Source organism: Narcine bancroftii, chromosome 8, assembly GCF_036971445.1.
Source record: "Narcine bancroftii isolate sNarBan1 chromosome 8, sNarBan1.hap1, whole genome shotgun sequence".
Classification (NCBI taxonomy): domain Eukaryota; kingdom Metazoa; phylum Chordata; class Chondrichthyes; order Torpediniformes; family Narcinidae; genus Narcine; species Narcine bancroftii.
Genome location: NC_091476.1, coordinates 86,169,494 through 86,188,225, shown reverse-complemented (window position 1 = coordinate 86,188,225; position 18,732 = coordinate 86,169,494). Strand labels below are relative to the sequence as shown.

The window sequence follows — 18,732 nt, the reverse complement described above, 5'->3', positions numbered from 1 at the left end:
TGTGCATCCTTCTAGAGTAAGGTATCATCCATTTTATTCATCAGGGAGCAGACGTTGGCAAGCAGGATGGATGGGAGAACCAGGCGGCTGGGGTTTGCTCTCAGCCAAGCACGGATCCTGGTCGCTTACCGCACTTCTCCATCTTGCGCACTCCTTCCTTCTCTTCTGCAATCCCGAGGCTCTATGGCCTAGTCCCTGCAGCAGCCTGTGGTCGCGTAGCTCGACTCAGAGGTGAGTAGATAAATTTCTAAATAACTAAATGTTTTAAATTGTAGCGACAGGTAGTCCTACGTTTGTTGGACAGATTGAGAAATGAATGGTGTATTCCTGTTCCTAAATTGCATGGCTTCAGCTGAGATTTTTTTGGAAGGGAACTTTAGCGGGTCAAGCAATGACCACAATACTAGAGCAAAATGTGCACGAGGCCATAAAACTTTCAATAGCAGTTCACCTGAGGCAAAGGTCGGGATGGCCCAGCTGGTGGGGCTGCTGCCTCACAGCTCCCGAGCCCGGTGTTCACTCCTCTCCTACAATGCTGACCGTGTGCAGCTTGTACATTCTCCCTGTGACTGTGTGGGGATCCCCCCCACCCCCCCCCCCCCCACACCAGTACTCCAGTTTCCTCCTACATTCCAAAGGTATGTTGGGTGGTTGGTTAATTGACCGCTGCAAACAGCTTCCAAAGAGCAGGGAAGCATGGTATCTGAAAGGAGTCATGGGGAGCAGGGGGTCAAATGTGGGGACAATAAAAGGGAAGTGGTCTAAATGGATCCTTGATGGCAGGGGATTCAGTCGGGGTGGATGAGGGTTCAAAGCCTTTTATTATGCAGTGTGACCCTTAGATTCTCTGTGCACTATAAATGGATGAAAAAAGCCTATCAGTGATCGACAGAATTCTGGTCAGAAACATATCTTATCATTAAATTGGATTCCAAAGGTGCAAGTGATCTGAAACAGATTGTATGAAAAATAACAGTAATATTATCACTTAAATTAGTTTGGTGGGGGGGTGGGAACCAGAATGTAAGTGCAGAGAATAGGGCAGAAGGTCAAAAGCATGATGCCAAGTGTTCTAAGCTTATGAGGAAGGACAGGTATAAATGTAGGCAGTTAGAGGGATTGAAATGTGCCTATTTTAACGCTAGGAGTATTAGGAATAAAGGGGATTAACAAAGCATGGATCAATATGTGGAACTATGATGTTGTGGCCGTTAATGAAACTTGGTTGGAGGAAGGGCAGAATCGGCTGATGCAGGTACCGGGGTTTAGGTGTGTTAAAAAGAATAGGATGGAAGTAAGTGAGGTGGGGAGTAGCATTAGTGGTCAGGGACAATATCACCGCTATAGAAAGGAAGGAAGCTGCAGAGGGAGTCTCCACTGAGTTGATGAGGGTGGATATCAGAAGCAGGAAGGGAGCTATCACCATGCTGGGAGTAGTCCATAGACTCACAAAATAGTCCTTGGGTCACCGAGGAGCAAATAAGCAGGCAGAATTTGGAATGGTGCGGGAAATACAGGGTTGTAGTTACGGGTGATTTCAACTTCCCTAATATAGACTGGCACCTCCTGACTACAAGAGAGATAGATGAGGCTGAACTTTTCAGGTGTGTTCCAGAAGGATTCCTGACGCAGTGTGTGGACCAGCTGATGAGAGGAAAGGCCACACTGGATCTGGTTGTGGGTAATGAACCTGGTCAAGTGGTGGACCTTTTTGGTGAGAGTGACCACAACTCCCTGATCCTTAGCATGGCTATGGATAAGGATAAAAGCAGTCAAAATGGGAAAATGTTTAATTGGGGAAGGGCTAATTACGATGGGATGAGCCAGGGACTAGCGAGAGTAAATTGGAAACAGACGTTCAAGGGTGAAACCGCAGAACTAATGTGGAGGAAGTTTAGGGTCCACTTGTACAGGGTTCAGGATAGGTTTGTCCCACTGAGACAGGGAAAAGATGGTAGGAAAAGGGAACCATGGTTGATGAAGCAGATGAGGCAACTTGTTAAGAGGAAGAAGGAAGCATCTATTAGATACAGGAAGCAGGAAACAGGAAAGACTGATGAGAAGTATATGGCAGTCAGGAAGGAGCTTAAGAAGGGACTTAGACGAGCTAGAGGGGGTCATGAGAAGACCTTGGCATGTAGGATTAAGGTGAACCCCAAGGTATTGTACACGTACATGAAGAACAGAAGGATGATGAAATAAAGGTGGGGCTGCTAAAGGATAAAGGAGGCAATATGTGCCTGGAGGTGGAGGAAGTCCTAAATGAATTATTTGCTTCAGTATTCACAAAAGTAAAGGACCTGGACCAGGGTGAGGTTGGAATAGAACAGGCCTGTGTGCTGAACAATGTGGAGATTAAGGAAGAGGGAGGAAGTGTTCAATCATCTTAAAAACATCAAGACTGATAAGTCTCTGGGGTCATTCACAATATACTCCAGGTTGCTGTGGGAAGTGAGAGAAGAGCTAGCTGGGGCAGTAGCTATGATCTTTGAGTCCTCTTTGGCCACAGGGGAGGTGCCAGAGGATTGGAGAATGGAAAATGTAGTCCCCTTGTTTAAAAAAGATAATAGGGAGAATCCTGGGAATTATAGATCGGTGAGTCTTGCATCAGGTATATGCAAACTATTGGAGAGGATTCTTAAGGACCAAATCTATGAGCATTTGGAGAAGTATAGCCTACTGAAGGATAGTCAACATGATTTTGAGAAGGGAAGGTCATGTCTCATTAGCCTAATTGAGTTTTTTGAGGAGGTGACTAAAGAAATTGAAGAAGGTAGGGTGGTAGAATGTGGTCTACCTGGATTTTAGCAAAGCATTTGACAAGGTTCCCCATTCGAGACTCATTGAGAAAGTCCTGAGGCATAGGATTCATGGAACTTTGGCTGTGTGGATTAAAAAAATTGCTTGCAGGTAGAAAGCTGAGAGTAGTAGTGGAAGGAAAGTATTCTGCCTGGAGGTTAGTGACTAGTGAAATGCTGCAGGGATCTGTTCTGGGACCCCTGCTCTTTGCGATTTTTATCAATGACCTGAATGAAGAGATGGAAGGATGGGTCAGTAAGTTTGCAGATGACACAAAGATTGGAAGAGTTGAATAGAGCTGAAGGTTGTCAAAAGTTACAAGAGGATATGGACAAGATGTAGAGTTAGGCTGAAAAGTGGCAGATGGAGTTCAATCCGGATAACTATGAGGTGATACATTTTGGAAGGTCAAACCCCTGAGTACAGGGTTAATGTTTGGTTACTTAATGGATGAACAGAGGGACATTAGGGTTCAAATCTATACATCCCTCAATGTCACCCCACAGGTTGATAGGATAGTTCAGAAGACCTATGGGATGCTGGGTTTCATTAATAGGAGGACTAAATTCTGGAGTCGAGAGATCATGTTGCAACTCCACAAATCTCTGGTGAGACCACACTTAGAGTATTGTGTTCACTTCTGGTCTCCTCATTATAGGAAGGATATGGATGCTATGGAGAGAGTGCAAAGGAGATTTACCTGAATTGGAAAATAAGTCTCATGAGGCAAGGATAGCAGAGATGGGTCTTTTCTATTTGGAGCGCAGAAAGATGAGGGGAGACTTGATAGAGGTCTCCAAGATTATGAGAGGCACACAGATAGAGTGAACAGCCAGTGCCTGTTTCCCAGAGCAGGAATAGCAAACACTGGAGTACATGTGTATAAAGTGAATGGGGGTGGAAGTTTAGGGAAGTCATCAGGGGTACATTCTTTTTTACACCAAGAGTTATGGGTGCCTGGAATGCCTTGCCAGTATGGTGATGGAGACTGAAGAATGAAGGGCATTTAAGAAACTGAGGCACATGGATGGAAGAAAAATAGATGGTTATGGAGTAGGGCGGGTTTAATACTTTTTTTAAGGCATATATGGGTTGGCACATCAAGGGCCAAAGGGCCTGTACTGTGCTGTAGTCTGCTATGTTCCATTACTCAAGTTATCCTTGGCGATTCACTTTTTGTTTCAAGTTTGGCTCGAAGCTTCATGGTGAACATAATTTCATCTTTGAAATGAAAGAGACTGTAGGTGCTGGAATTGGGAGAAAAATAACCAAACTAAAAGAGGGTCAAGCAGCATCTGTGGGGGAAAGGAATAGACCTGATGCAGAATTCTAACCTGAAGCATTGACAATTCTTTTCCCTTCACAAATGATGCTTTACCCGTGGAGTTCCTACTGCAGGATGCATTTGTTCTAAATTCTTCTTTCCCAATTTTACTATTGATTTAAAATATATATCACTTTATTGTTCCACATCACTTGTGATCTGCATTACCTCTATCAGATCTGTGATCTAAAATATCTATACTTTGCACATTATCCAACCCAAACACAAAGTAATTCAAAAGAAAACAAATAACCCAGAAAGGTGTGAGTTATAAAAGGACTATGAAGTGTGCAGTTCGAGCACTATTGATATGGAAAGATAACAGATGAAATGCGCCCATAACTTGGTAAGTAAAGTTAAGAGTGAGTGACAAATAGATCCAGGTTGCTGAAGAAAGGAATGAAGATGCAAATGGATCAGCTTAGAAGTGTCCTCGGCATGAGGCCATCATGTGTTGACCAGAAGAAATGATGTGTTTTTGGCTTCACTGTGTGGTCACAAGCATTTTTTTTTAACTTTTTGATTTTTTTTTAATTGTATTTATTCGATTGTAAATGGCAAGTATCTTGTGGAGTCTGCAGGGAATTGCTCTGGCAGCTATATGTTGGAAAAAAAATTTTCATTTGAATGTGATTATGTAAATCTTTTTCACTACAGTTGAAGAGAAAGGACCGATGAACACTAAAAATTACTTCAATAATTAAGTTTCTGGTCTTTATAAACAATAAAATCATTCAATAAATCTCAGAGCAGGAGACCATTATGCCCATTAAGATCCTACTAGCTCCAACATCAACTATCCCAATTTCCTCCACCCTTTCATTTCCAAAATACTTGCTTTATTCATTGTCTTATTCATTGAGTCCTGTCAAGTCCTGTTTAAAATACTTGTCAAAAGTACAAAATAAATAGCGATGTGGGACTGGCAGATGTACATTGGTGTCTTCCTTATGTAAAAATGTTTTAAATACGATTAATGTATTAAATCTGCTCTCTTCACATGAAAAAAAATCAAATGACGAATCAGTAAAAACAATTGCGCAATGTTTGTTTTTTTGGATTGTACTTGTGAGATTTGGAAAATGGGCCCAAAGCAACATGTGAGTCACCTCTGACAAAGCCGCTTGGCCTGACAGTGTTGAGGAGGAGAATTTAATGAGCTCTACTGTGAGACACAAACAGTTCCAACTTGAAAATATGGTTCATTGCAGCAGTTGCCATCAACTTGGAATGCTCTGTGAGTTGTGTCCCTTTGCTGGAGAGAGGGACGTCAATTCCTACCAGTAAATTTACTTCAAGGGCTTCACGCTTTGACATGTGAAAATATGCTCTGTTGAGTATGATAAGCAGTGGATAATACAGACTAGAAAGGAATGGAGTTATATGGACAGAGGTTGTGATCAATAAGTTGGGAGGAGACAGCATTTGTAAGGTTCAAAGTAATGTAAAATTCCCTGTAATTGTGCAATAAAAATGAATTTAGATGCACTTGAGTGCTTGATGAGAGCAGTCCTTTATAAATCCTCTTCCTTTAAAAATAAATCCTCCTCATTTTCTCAAAAATACATAATTCAATCATGTGTTAAAATCAGGGGTGACGCGGTTGGCATAGGGGTTCGCCCAACGTTGTTACAGCACTAGCGATCGGGACCGGGGTTCGAATCCATAAGGATCCCTGGGGGGATCCAGTTTCCTCCCACCCTCAAAAATTGCATGGGGATTGTAGGTTAATTTGTGTACTTGGGCGGTGTGTCCAAAATGACCTGTTACCGGGCCGTATGCATAAATTCGAAAGAAAACTTGATTCTGTCTGTTTGATCAACCTTCTCTGTCATTTGATTTTTCTTTCAAAGAGCCACACAGCTTGTGTTGATTTTGTTCCCTTCAAGTTTCCAGGAGGAATTGTCTAAACCTGGCACTCCTGAAGCCCTATTGCTAAAATTATTATTTTCAATCCTAGTTTTCCATTCAGTTACTGTGGCATTGGGCATTTGTCAACTCATTCTGTGATTTATTATAAATAATAGTCAGGTTTCATATAAAAGAAGATGATTTTGATGAAAACATGATTTGTAGGTTTGTGGATGGCACCAAATAATTGTTCACAGTGAAGACAGTTGCTAAAGTTTGCAGAAGAATTCTTGATCAGTTGGGCAAAGAGATGATTGGTAGAACTTAATACAGAAAAATGAGAAATGTTGAATTTTTGGAATTAAGACATGGGTAGGACCAACACAATAAATGGTAGGGATCTGGAGAGTGTTATAGAGCAGAGAGAGAGAGAGATCTAGGAGTATCAAGAGTAGATAGGTGGTCAAAAAATGTTTTGGCACACTGGCCTTTATCATTCAGAATATTAAGTATAGAAGTTGGGAGCTCAAGTTGCAGCTGTATCGTGTAAAGTTTTTGTCATTGTGCTATGGGAAAGATATTGGCAAGATGGAGAGAGTGCAGAATAGCTTTACGAGGACATTGCCAGGATTCAGGGGCCTGAGCTACAGGGTGAGGTTGAGCAGGCTAGGGCTTTATTCCTTGAAGTCCAGAACAATGAAGGGTGATCTCACAGAGGTGTACAAAATTATGAGGAGAATAGATTGGGAGAATGCAGAGTATCTTTTGCCCAGAGCAGGGAAATCAGTAACCAGAGGACATATATTCAAGGTGAGTGGGAGAGATTTAACAAGAACCTGAGGGGTAACAATAACAAAGAAAGTGGTTGGTGTATGGGATGGGCTCCCAGGGAAGAGGTTGCGGCAGATACAACTGAGAAATATTTGGAGAGATACATGGATCGAATGGGTTTGGAGGAAGGTGAGCTAGATGCAGGCAGGTGGTCAGCTTGCTTCTATGCAGTGTGACTCTTTGACTCCATAAGCTTGGGAATTGAGAAGGAATTTAATAGGATTAATTGATTAACAATTCAAATAGAAAGCAGCAGGAGAAGCTGTTCTGCCACTTGCTCTGTCAATCAGTAAGATTCTGACTGATTTTATGGTTGGTTTCATCCCTAAATTTCTGGTCTCTTGAAATCCAAAACAATGCAGTTTTTAAATATATCTAGGAGCAAAGCATGGGAGGAGACTTAATAGAGGCCTACAATATTATGAGGCACAGTTAAGGTGGACAGCCAGCATCGTTTTCCCAGGGTGGGAGTAGCAAACACCAGAGGACATCTGTACAAAGTGAAGAGAGGAAAGTTTAGGGAAGACATCAGGGGTAAGTTATTTTCTTACACACAGAGGGATGTGGCTGCCTGGAATGTATTGCCACAGGTGGTGTTGGAGGCTGGAACAATAGGGGATTAAAAAAAAACAGGTGCATGGATGAAAGAAAAATAGAAGGGTATGAGGGTTTAGTTTTTTATTTGGGATCCAAACTTGTGGGCCAAAGGGCCTGTGTTCTATGACTCTGCATGCACAACTGAGAGGGCCAAAAATCCCAAAAGATTCTTAAACCATCAAAAGAAATCCTCCCCATTTCTGACATGGGTGGCGTTTTATATGATGGTCTGCATCTGCATTACAGTAAAACACTGCGATTAAATGATCAAAATGATGCCGGGCAGCATCTATGGAGAGAGAACCCCTTCACATTTCATGTTCTTGACCGTTTTGGATGTAGTTCATTTTGGGATGGTATGAGGGGAAGAGCCTAGGGCTGGAGGGGAGGGGGGTGGAGATGACAAATGCAGGGTGTGTCTATAAATGTTTAATGTCGGTGAGGTTATAATTTACGAAATACACAGCCTGGTATATGAGGATGACTCAGAAGCTTTTAACTGATGTGGACACTGGCAATAATACAGCATGCAATCGTCCTTGAAATAAACACAAGTGAAAAGCAGGTGGTACACAGAGGCAAGGTTGGGAGAGCAGGCGTAATGAACCTGGCGTGGAACACCTTCCGGGCTGTCCACCTGTAAGGTAGCAGGGTGGGTCAAGATTCAGCCGCTTACACCTGGGCTGTGGCGCGGAGAATGCAGCCCGCTCTCGCTGTAATTAACCCTTAATGTGCCTTTCTTTTCCCCCTCTTGTTTGTTCATGTTAACGCCGTTTCCCGGGTTTTGTCGCAGTCCGCAGCCTAGCAGTTTTGTTTTGTTTTGTATTTGCAAAAGTCTCAACCTTCAAGATAAGCTTGGATATGGAAACGAGCATAGAACGAATTCGGCAACGAATTGCTCCCTTACTCTCAGGGGAAGTGAAGTTACCGGCTCAATTCCCGCCACCACGTAGGGTTAAAAGATATCAAAGCTGCTAAATTTTAAAGCAGTCGCTCACGAACGTTGTTGTTGCATCGAGGCGCCAGGCTTTCGAGATCGGATAGAAACCCAGCGCTGATGAATATGACTTTATTGTTGCTACATTAAACATTGATAGACAAGACTATTAAATAGTTCCTCTGCTTCGTTCCTCGTCTATAGAGTACCATCCAATAGTTGGATGAGGGAGACTACTTCCGAGAAAGGCAAGAGTTGGAGATACTGGGGTCTCGAGTCCTCCAGTTTATTATTCTTTGCTGGAGACCCTGAACTGAAGTGAATTAACTCATTGGCGGTGGGTCCGGGGGCTGCCCGTCTCTCAGTTGGATCTCACGGTGTTTTGTATGTGTGTGTTGAAGTTTCGCGGCGATTGAAGAGAAACGCGCGTCTGGTATGTGGGAAATTTGCCTTCAGTGGCAAATCTTGCGATTTAACATTATTAGACTGTCTTCCCATTAGAGCCAGACCACAATATACTCTCGATCATGGGCTTGATGTTCCCCACGTATTGAGACGGGTTCGTGCGCATTATCCCTCCACGTTGCCGGTGGGGGGGGGGGGGGGGGTGACGACCCTGAAACCGCTTTCAACCGGAAAAAGAGAGAGAGAGGAGAGAGAATGGAAGCGACTCAGACGAGATTCAGGAGGAGCGGTTCCCCGCCCGCCCGATGTCCCGCCAACCTCATCAGCCCTGGTGTTTTACAGGTACGCTCTCCACGAAATATTCATCCACTTCTGAGACGGCCTGAAATGGAGCAGAAACCCGGGCAATGCCATGATTTGGATCGGGCGTGGGTCCGGGATGAATTGTATGCTGAGGGGTGACAGTCCCTGCCGTCATCCTCCGAGCATTGTGGATTTCTGGGTCAGAATTACACATACACAGGCTTGACCCGAAATGCAGAACTAATATGGACCCTAAACACATCGCCTTAGGCCTCATGGCAACCAATGCGAACGGGGGTTCTATCCTTCCTTCCACTGTTCTCTCTGGACTGTGATCAGCCTCACTGCCTTGAATGAACATGAGGGTTGCCACATCTGCTGAGCGCTGGACCACACCAGAGTGTCATTTCCAGTTCTGATGTATCATCCAGAACAAAATGCCCCCTGCAACAATCCTTCCTGCAGGTAAAGATGTGCTGCACATTTCTAAACGGTTTTAAGATGGAATAAAATTCCAGATCAAGCAGCGTCGACGCCAAAAAAAATGGGGAAATAATCTGCAATAATGGAATTAATTGAGGTTGGGATATTGGACAAAGTGAACTGAGTATTTTCATTCTAAAATGAGAATTGCAGACCGAATTTTGCCCAAACTCAATACAGGTCCGGAAGCAGAACGACTGGAACAGAGGAAATTCCCATTGAGGAATGTAGAGGGTGGAAGTTAGTCGCTGAGACCAGAGTTAAAACCCCGTATTATTACACATTTGTAATCTCAAAATCCGGTCCATTCTCACTGGGTTCGGTCTCTGGGCAAAACTTTTATTTCCAGCCGCAATGACCGATGAAGAAGTCCACAGACATTCACAGTTGAATGTCCGAAATATAGAAGCATCTCCCCACCCCCGTTTACAAGCAGAGACCTAACCTACTCTTGTTCCCTCAGAGACATTCCCAGCCAGTGAACCCACACAGTTTTCTCGGCCTTATAACTTTGTCGGCAGAGAGGGAGGTGGGAGAGGGCCCGTTCCCATTACTGCTTACACGCGTATTTTTCTTTGCACAGTGAAGTTCCCATTCCATACTGACAACATATGCCAATTCAAAGCAATACGTTTAAAAATCTGTAAGCGAAGACCCTTTCACAATTAGGCCTGACAGATTTCGACGAATTAATTAAGACATAAAGAGAGATCACTGCAGCAAAAGAAACCAGATCAGGGAATTCTCCAAACCAATACATTTTAATTGCTTAATGTAATTTTTAAATGTGATATTTATACTGGGTTGAGACGTTATCAACAATATGGTGGCTTTAGATGTGTGCAGTTTGCAAAATCTTAACCGAGTTTTGCTCGTTAAATAATCTAAAGGAAGAGACTAACAGTCAGGCTTTTAATGGAATAAATTTCTCACCGGCACCATCAATGCACCAGATCGCAAGCAAGACTGAAGCTTCCACAGTCAAGAACGACAAGGAGTCTGCAAATCCGACCCAGCTCCGACACACGCGCGTTCACTCCAGCTGCAAGCTCCCCACGACAGTTAACCCCCTCGTCACCGAAACGGCGGCGTGGAATCTCCCGTGCCAAAAACCGGAAGATGTCAAATTCTTCCACAGATCACCAGTTTCCATGGATGAAGTGGGGAGGGGGGGGGTGGGGGAATAGGGATTCAAATTCTGGCAACGCTCAGTCCTAAAAACCACCGCGTCCCCTCTTTTGAAAGTGGCAACTGCTTCAGAACGGATGGACCACACAATGTGCAAGAAGTTTGTTGGCTTCTGGTTAATTATTTAAATGTGCTTTAAAGTAGCCACGGATCGAACAGGCTGTCCTCCCTTCCACGCAGCACCGAACCGGCATGCACCAAACAACGCGGCTCGTTACATACTTCTCACTTTAACCGCTGACAAGAACAGAAGCGGCACTTACTTTCCCTGAGGTAATTGAGATGCGAGAGCAGGACCTCGGCATTGTAGAGGGAGGTCAGGCGGAGGAAGTCCTCTTTGTTCATTTTACAGAGCTCCTTGCCGTCTGTGTTGTGGAAGAGGCCGGTGTCGACTTCCAGCAACCCATACTCCTTGATGGCCCACTCCAACCACTGCCTGACATGCTCCTGGCTCCATAGAGTGGGATCTGCAGAATACCAGCCAGCTAAGTAACTCATTCAATATCCTGCGCAAACTGCACCGACTCCAACATACTCATTCCCCAATCCGTACGTTGTTTTCGTTAAAGGGGCAGTACCATTGCTCCGTGCAGGGAATGGTGGGGGTTATCTCCCACCCGGCCGGCGCAGCGAGTGATTTACTCAATCCAGATGTACTCAACCCAGAGCAATTCAGTGTATAATTGGATCAAATTTAGTCAATTTCTGCGCAGTGTTAGAGCACTTCCCCTTAGTTCATTAACTTTGGGGAGATGGGAATTTGGTGGCCTCTGGTTTTATGCAGAAATTTTTTTTGATGTGGGGGAACTCTGGATTTAAAGACAATGACGCCCCCTCCCCTCACCCCCACCCGAGGTCTACGTTCTGGACGAATTACCTGCTGGAACGATCACTCTCCTCTCGTTGGTAGTCATATTTGGCGGAGGGGGGCCGTCCTTTTCGTCCATGTAACTGCTGTAAGTCATGGAGTTGGTGTCAGCGCCGCTCACCAGCTTGCCACATTTCGCAACGCTGCAGTCCACGGGGGAATCCCTGTCCGTGCAAATCAACACAAACGTCACGAGAGAAAGAAAGGCACACACAGAGAGACATGAGCATCGATGTGGCGGCGGAACTGACGCTGCTCGCCAACATTCCCTTCTGCCCACGTTCTTTCGACCATCCTTAAAATATGGGCACAAGTTACCACGAATTCCGCACGGTGGATCATTTCAGTTAGATTATTTTTCAATAAAATGGTCAAGGGGAGACTGTGTGCGCCTGGAAATACAATATCCATCGCCTCTCTTGAAGGAAGCATGAACCACTTGCGTGCAAAGGTGCAATCAACCGTCCTTTTCAATCTGGCTCTAATTTCCCCAGGTCATGCCGTCCATTTGTGGGCTTCTATTTTGCGAATGGTGCGTGTGTGTCCAAGGACATAAACAGTACAGGCGCGTTCAAAAAATATATATATGTATTTCAGCGGTTGTAAGGGTGGCAAAAAAAATATGTACCGGAGCAGATATCCTGTGAGCTCTAAACTAAAACTCTGTTGCCAGATTGAGCGCTGGGCGCCTTCCGGATGAAGCCACTTCACTCTCAATTGGGTATAAAGAATCCCATGATTTCAATTAAAGTGGGGGAACTTTGCTACAAGCGCCCTGAATTAATAAAATTATGTAATTGTTTTACCCATTGAAACAGGGACTATTGACTGCAGAAGTTTCGCTGCCTGTAAGATGTTTGACAGGGTTCTGCTCTTTCTTGGCGCACTGCAGACGAGGGTAAAAAAGAGGATTAGAGAATCCTACACTAGAAAGCGTGAGCTAAGAATGCCAATTCATCTGGAAATGCCATCGTTAAAAGCTTCGACTTGTTTGTTATATAACGGTCCTTCAACGCTCCCTCCTCCCTCGGCTTTCAACAAACCATTGAAGGAAGGCCACTGGCTGAAACTCCTCGCTCTGACCTATTTCTCCATGTTATGACGAAAATGACCCAATCTAGTTGTGCAAACGGTCCGCTGGCATTTTCTCAAGACGTAGAAGTTCAGACCAGACCACTTTCAATCCCAGCCGTCGGAGTGCAACTGCGCCCCGCGCCTCGAGGTCTGTTAGTTGTGGGTGGACGGCATTTGGGTGTGTGCGATTTTCTCTGGCCTGCACTTGGATCCAGGGACAACTGAGCACTTACCAACAACGACGCTTGAGTTAAAGGCCTGCAGGCAGCGAGATTCGTCGCGGAGTAGGGAGGGCGGGTTGGGGTTTAGTGTCACAGAATGCATTCTGCTGAGTTGAGATGAATATTGCTTCACTGTTCATGTTACATAGGTTAAGTTAAGCTTGTCGCACCGTTACTGTGGCTACAAATGCCTATTCAGTTTGGGAAATGAAAGGGTTATCTATGAGGATAGATCTTGGCCTGTGCTCGTTGGATTTTCGGAGATTGGGTGTTGGGGGGGATATATCTGGAATTTGTTGCCGCAGGCGGTTGTGGAGGCCAGGTTATTGGGTGTATCTGAGGCAGAGATTGATTGGTTCTTGATTAGCCAGGACATCAAAGATTATGGGGAGAAGGCCGGGCAGGGGAGCTGAGTGGGAAAATGGGTCAGCTCTTGATTTAATGGTGGGGCAGATTCGATGGGCTGAAAAGCCTAATTCTGTTCCGTCTTATGGTCTTATATAGGAACATTCTCAAGGATGCTTTAATTCCTTCTTAGTGGTGTTGTTTACAAACAGTCCACATCACCGAAAAGATTAGGCTGGTGCGGAGACTCTCCCAGAGCTTCAGATCAGGACCATTTGCAATGCAGGGTAGAGGGCACATGCTTGAAGGATGATCCGATTTACCTGGAACCATTCATGTGGTCACATTCCCTCTTGATATTTGTCCTGACAGGTTGAGTGATCCATTCTTGTTGAGGCAAAGGGTTAATCTTGTGCGTTTGTCCATAGTCTGCGGCGGTTGAAGCCGTCATATCCGTTTTGGGAAGCTGTGCAGCGACGTACGTGGTGTCAAACAAGGACTGGTCGTCGCTCACAACGGACAGAGCCTCCTGGAAACAGAGCAAAGATGGGGCAAGCAGTGAGAGAGTTGCAGGGACCCAGAACAACATCAGAAACTCTACCCTCCGACAGAAAGCTGGCAGACACACACCCACTTCTCCAGACAAACGTGATCCTATATTCACATCGGGTTAATTTCTCGGATTTCAGATTTCTTGTCAGAGTATATACTTGACATCACATAGAACCCCGAGATTCTTTTTTCCTGCGGGCGCGGCTGGTAGTGCAAAAAAAACTGTACACACCGCATACATGTAAATAAATAAAGAACTGTAAACTGGTAACGAATAGAAACAATCTGACTGTACAATACAGAGAGAATTTTTAAAAAATCATTAAAGTGCACAAGTAAGAGACCTTAAATGAGTGAGTTTGCTGTCGAGGTGTCTGATGGTGGAGGGTAGGCAGCTCTCACTCTGAACTCAATCAACCATTATGTTGTCAAATAACAAGAGACCTGTAGACTGTAGAGAAGATAATCTTCCCTGTGTGCGATAACTGTAATGGTGTGAGGTCTCTAATTTGCAACCCATGGCAGAATCTCTCTAACTATGATATTTATTAAGTGAAAGACGCCTAAATATTTAACCAGTTGAAGGAATATCGAGTGTTAGATCTGGAATTGTTACAGCTGGATTGCTTCTACCAACTTCAAACTCTGGGCTTGATTAAGATCCGCATACACTTGGGGAAATACAGTGAGGACTGTATGTGGTCATTGTCGACTTTAAAGTGGCAGGAATACGCTAGGTTGGAGCGGAACGGTGGTGCAGTTGGCTTGGTCCTGTTGTCGAAATCAGCATCTTCTTGCCTCTCTCCCCACAGTCAAAGGACTATGTATCAAGGGCACGCCGTGGATCAACCAGGTTGCACTTGTCAGGTCCCAAAGGCAACTGGCGCCACCCACGCCCCATCTGCGCTGAACGGGGATGTGAATGGATAGGGTAGGAAGGAGAGGAGGCAAGTCCTGTTCCGGGCCAGAACAAGTGATAGAAAAAAATATCATTCCAAATAACAGACGCGCTGACAAACAGGGAACACGAACACTCTAATATTCCTTTAGGGGGTTAGTCCTTAGTTTTCCATACTAAGGAAAGGAAGTCTGTCAGGAAACATGGGTGTAAAGAACGGAAGAGTATGTTTAGTTGATAAGGGCGCGGGTTTCATGAGAAACCTGGTGTTCGGTTAAGAGTCAATCAACCTTTCAAATAAAAAAAAATCTTCATGCTGCAGCGATCTTTAATTTGTCGATCCTGCCGTTCTATATCTGTATCCCTCGTTGTGCCTTCTGTGAGACCCGCTCCCATGCTGAGACAATTCACAAATACAGATTGAACATCTGAGACAAATAAATTCTGTCTGCAAACAGCAGATGACGGGGATCGAGCGGGGTGATCCCGGCAGTATACAGACTTGGGGGTGGGGGGGGGCGCGACCAAGCTGGTTACAATGCGTTCTGAACTCATGAGGTGGGTGGTGTCATGGTTGTTGGGCTATGTTCGGCTCACGCCTGATACCTGTGGGGTGGATGGTTAGTGAGCCAACAAGTTGTGGGTATCGTGGCCTTAGAGGGATCGGTGGACAGGTTGCGTTGAGTGGGCCAGCCCCGGATTCGCACCCCCCCCCCCCTCCCGTTTAATCCCCAGTAAGCGATGGCCAAGTTTACGAGCAGCGCCCAACGCTGAGAGCGTGCCGTCCCAGTGATCGAGGAAGCAATGTCCACTCGATGCGAAAGGCTGCCACTCACCGCGACGCGTCTCTTTCATCACAGGCGCCCCGCTGCCTGAAGCTGAGTCTCCCACACCAGCGTCCAGGTTTGAAAGGAAAAGGAAGTTTAGCAGGACGTGGAAAAAATGAGGAAATCGGATTACCGCTTTGGGCTGGAAACTAGCGACGCCGCGTCCCCAGTGAAAGGGGTGGCTGGCGATGAGACGTTTCAGTCAGTCAGCCTCTGAGAGAGCCCCCCCCCCCCCCCCACCCCACCTCCCCACCTCTCCTTACCGTAATCGTGCCGTCCATTTCACCCGATTTCTTCCCTTTTTCCCAAATCGGAACAGTCTCCCGAACATGACACAGTCAAGGGGTAATTACAACGGCAATTCTGGCCGGACAAGCGAGGTAACCGGATGAAAGATTGGCGATTTTGGGAAGTGAAGTCAGCCGCTTGAGAGAAAGCCGCTGAACCAATGGATGGGCGCTCATTACACATGTTTTTAAAGCAGGATATTTTGGCCGTCAAGATAAGGGGAAAGAGAAACAATAGCGAGTTCTGCTTTCCGTGCGTTTTCCTGTCGGGAAGCGCCCTTCAACCGAAACGGCTTCACCTCCTCCTCCGCCGCCAGCACGAACCCGGACTCGCACCACAACCGAACGCTTCGGTGACTTGTTTTTTTTTCCCAAAACTTCGAAATGAAATAAACTATCAGCGCTTTTTTGTTGTCGCTCGAGCCTCGTCACTTAGAGGAATATTTTTCAGCTCTTTTCCTGCTGTTTCGGATGATCAAGCGGGAATTTGCGCATTTAAAAAAAAACACAACCACGCGGGGGCCAGCGACATAAACGGCGTAAACTTGTCCAAAAAGTACGAAAAACGTAAAACGATTCGACCCAACACTTTCCCAATAAACGCGGCAAACGCCTGGGAAACCAGCTGTCCTTTCTCTATAAAGTACACCTTTCTGAACATTGACTGAAACAGTAGAATTTAGAATGAAGAATTTACCTGGTGAAACTTTTATATATTTAGATATATTTATGTGAAATCTCCCGTTATGTCTAGACCTTGTGCTCCAGTTATTTGAACGAGTCCACTAGTCTCCAGTCTCCTTATTCGATTTCTCTCTCTCTCTCTCTCTCTCTACTAAATTGGCGAGTTAAAGCCCACAGAACCCTCCCCCCTCTGAAATTATCCTCATCAATCCAGCCAGCATTTCAATGCAGCTGGAGATCCGAACTTGAGGAGACCGCCGGGGAGTCGCGGTGGGCTCACAGATGGGGCGAATGCTCCAGCCAGTGATAATTACAAAGTTTTGCTCGTCTGTTCACACTGAAGGCGTTCTGAGCGTCCCGTCGCTAGCCTCAGCTAAACCCTCTTGTATAATGTGAAAGAGCAACACATTTGGTGTATTCGGATTTTTTTTTTGGTTGCGTGTCGATTATAGAGGAATGTTATTCCTGAACACCAGGAACAACGTTATTGTACTTATGTTTATTTCGTTATCTTTATGCGCGAGCTTTACTGTTCAGAATTCTTTTGTCAGTAACTCCCCCCCCACCCGGCCAAACTTTCTCCAGAGAACCTTGTGGTCAATGCGGGGGCCTGATATTTCAGGATGGTCCCATCCTGACGCACCCCACAGCCTAAAGTCACGGTACAGGGCCCGACTCATCATCATACGCCCACAACCCCCGCACACACAGACTCACACCCCCTACACATACACTCGCCCACTTACACCTACTCTCCCCACCCATTCCCCCAACGCACACATACACACACACCCCGACCACCCGCTCCCCCCCACCCCCACACACATATACACATACCCACTCCCCTTCCACACAGGCACATCCACCTACCCCACACACATCCACATCAACCCCCCCCCCACCCTGTACTGACCCCCTTGCACACGCACCTACACACACACACTCACCACCACTTCGCTGTAGCTGCTACAGAGATTGATATTTGCGCGCGCATCCTTCAGAAAAGGCGAGCGTTGAATCTTGGTCCACTTGGGGTCCCCATTGGTTGTCATCACTTTGGAAGCAGGGCATCGCAAATTAACATCAAGATTTGTTTACAATTTGGAATGGGACAAATAAGTTCAGGTTCCTTTCTGACGCGAGATTCAGGACGCCAGGGTAGGGATTGAGTCGTGTTACATTTTGTAACCAGAGCATAACAGCTCTTTGTGAGGCCGCTTTGCAGATGATAAAATGTATAATTTTGATGGAACAAGGGGCAATTGAAAAAAAAAATGCAATGATTTCGATTAACGATTCCCTGTTGTTTAAGCAAATGGTCGTTCCCACAATTACAAGACACGAAGGAAAATGTTAAAACGGGAGAGAAAAATCCGCTCTTCCAAATACACAAGCAAGCTGTCTGGGCTGTTGCTCGGGGCCATAATTAATTTGAGATTTATTTTTATTGGAGAACTCCTAGTCTCGGCTGACCTTAGGAAAACAAGTCTGCGACCAAGACCTGGATGCGCTTGAATGAAACATAATATAACTGCAAAGTATTTGTTCCTTTCCTGCTTTAAGGTTTTGTCTTGGCTTCCATTAAAAAAAACTGATGCACAGTTATCTTAAGAAAGTAATAGATGTTCGAGCTGTAATTAGATCAAGGACTTCCAGTTCGTAGTATTGGAGTATATAAAGGGCTAAATATCGTTCCATGTTAGCACAAGAAAGGTTTTCTCCCAAGTTCTGAGTCTCTCTCTCTCTCTCTCTCTCTGAGCTTTGGTTGAACCCTAGACTCGGGGTAAGAACAGCGAACAGACTGAGAATTGTTCCACTTTCACAGACCTCTCCCCCTTGGCTGGAGACTGTCTGAAAACCAAGCATTGTATCATAACACAAACGTTATGACTGGATGAGAGGGGAAAAAAATACTATTAAAAGGGCGTTAGGCACAAACTCGAGGTCTGCATACCGCCGGAGAATATTAGAAGCATAAATGTTTTCTGAAGGTCCTCTTTGAATAGTTTGAGGCGCGCTGCAAGCGCTGTGATATTGGTTCCCCTCTGATTAAGTGTTAGTGCCAACGGTGTCAGAAATAAATGGATCCACGCCTTAACGCACCTGCAATTATCTGATTTTCACTTTGTAAAAAAAATACGACCGATAAGTTAGAAGAACGCAGCGATTGCAAAATACATTGAATCGTTATTTTACGTTAAACTTAATTTAAGACGTAAATTCAAAAATATTTATATTTCATATATGCACGTACACTT

General features: G+C 45.2%; 1 protein-coding gene across 10 annotated transcripts in view; it reads right to left on the bottom strand.

Annotated features, from left to right (window-relative positions):
- The window catches only part of fli1 (Fli-1 proto-oncogene, ETS transcription factor), an 87,971-nt gene that overhangs the window by 65,075 nt on the left and 4,164 nt on the right, over positions 1–18,732 (bottom strand). For 5 of the 10 annotated variants that reach the window (XM_069894405.1, XM_069894406.1, XM_069894409.1 and 2 more), the window contains 3 exons: positions 13,550–13,755; positions 11,596–11,750; positions 10,982–11,185 (listed from right to left, as the gene is read on the bottom strand). In XM_069894405.1, coding sequence (XP_069750506.1) covers positions 10,982–11,185; positions 11,596–11,750; positions 13,550–13,755 — 565 coding nt within the window. Of the gene's footprint in view, positions 1–10,981; positions 11,186–11,595; positions 11,751–13,549; positions 13,756–15,512; positions 15,599–15,766; positions 16,136–16,487; positions 16,584–17,421; positions 17,444–18,732 lie in introns of those variants that run through there. The other 5 variants (XM_069894414.1, XM_069894412.1, XM_069894408.1 and 2 more) reach the window with 5 other exon arrangements.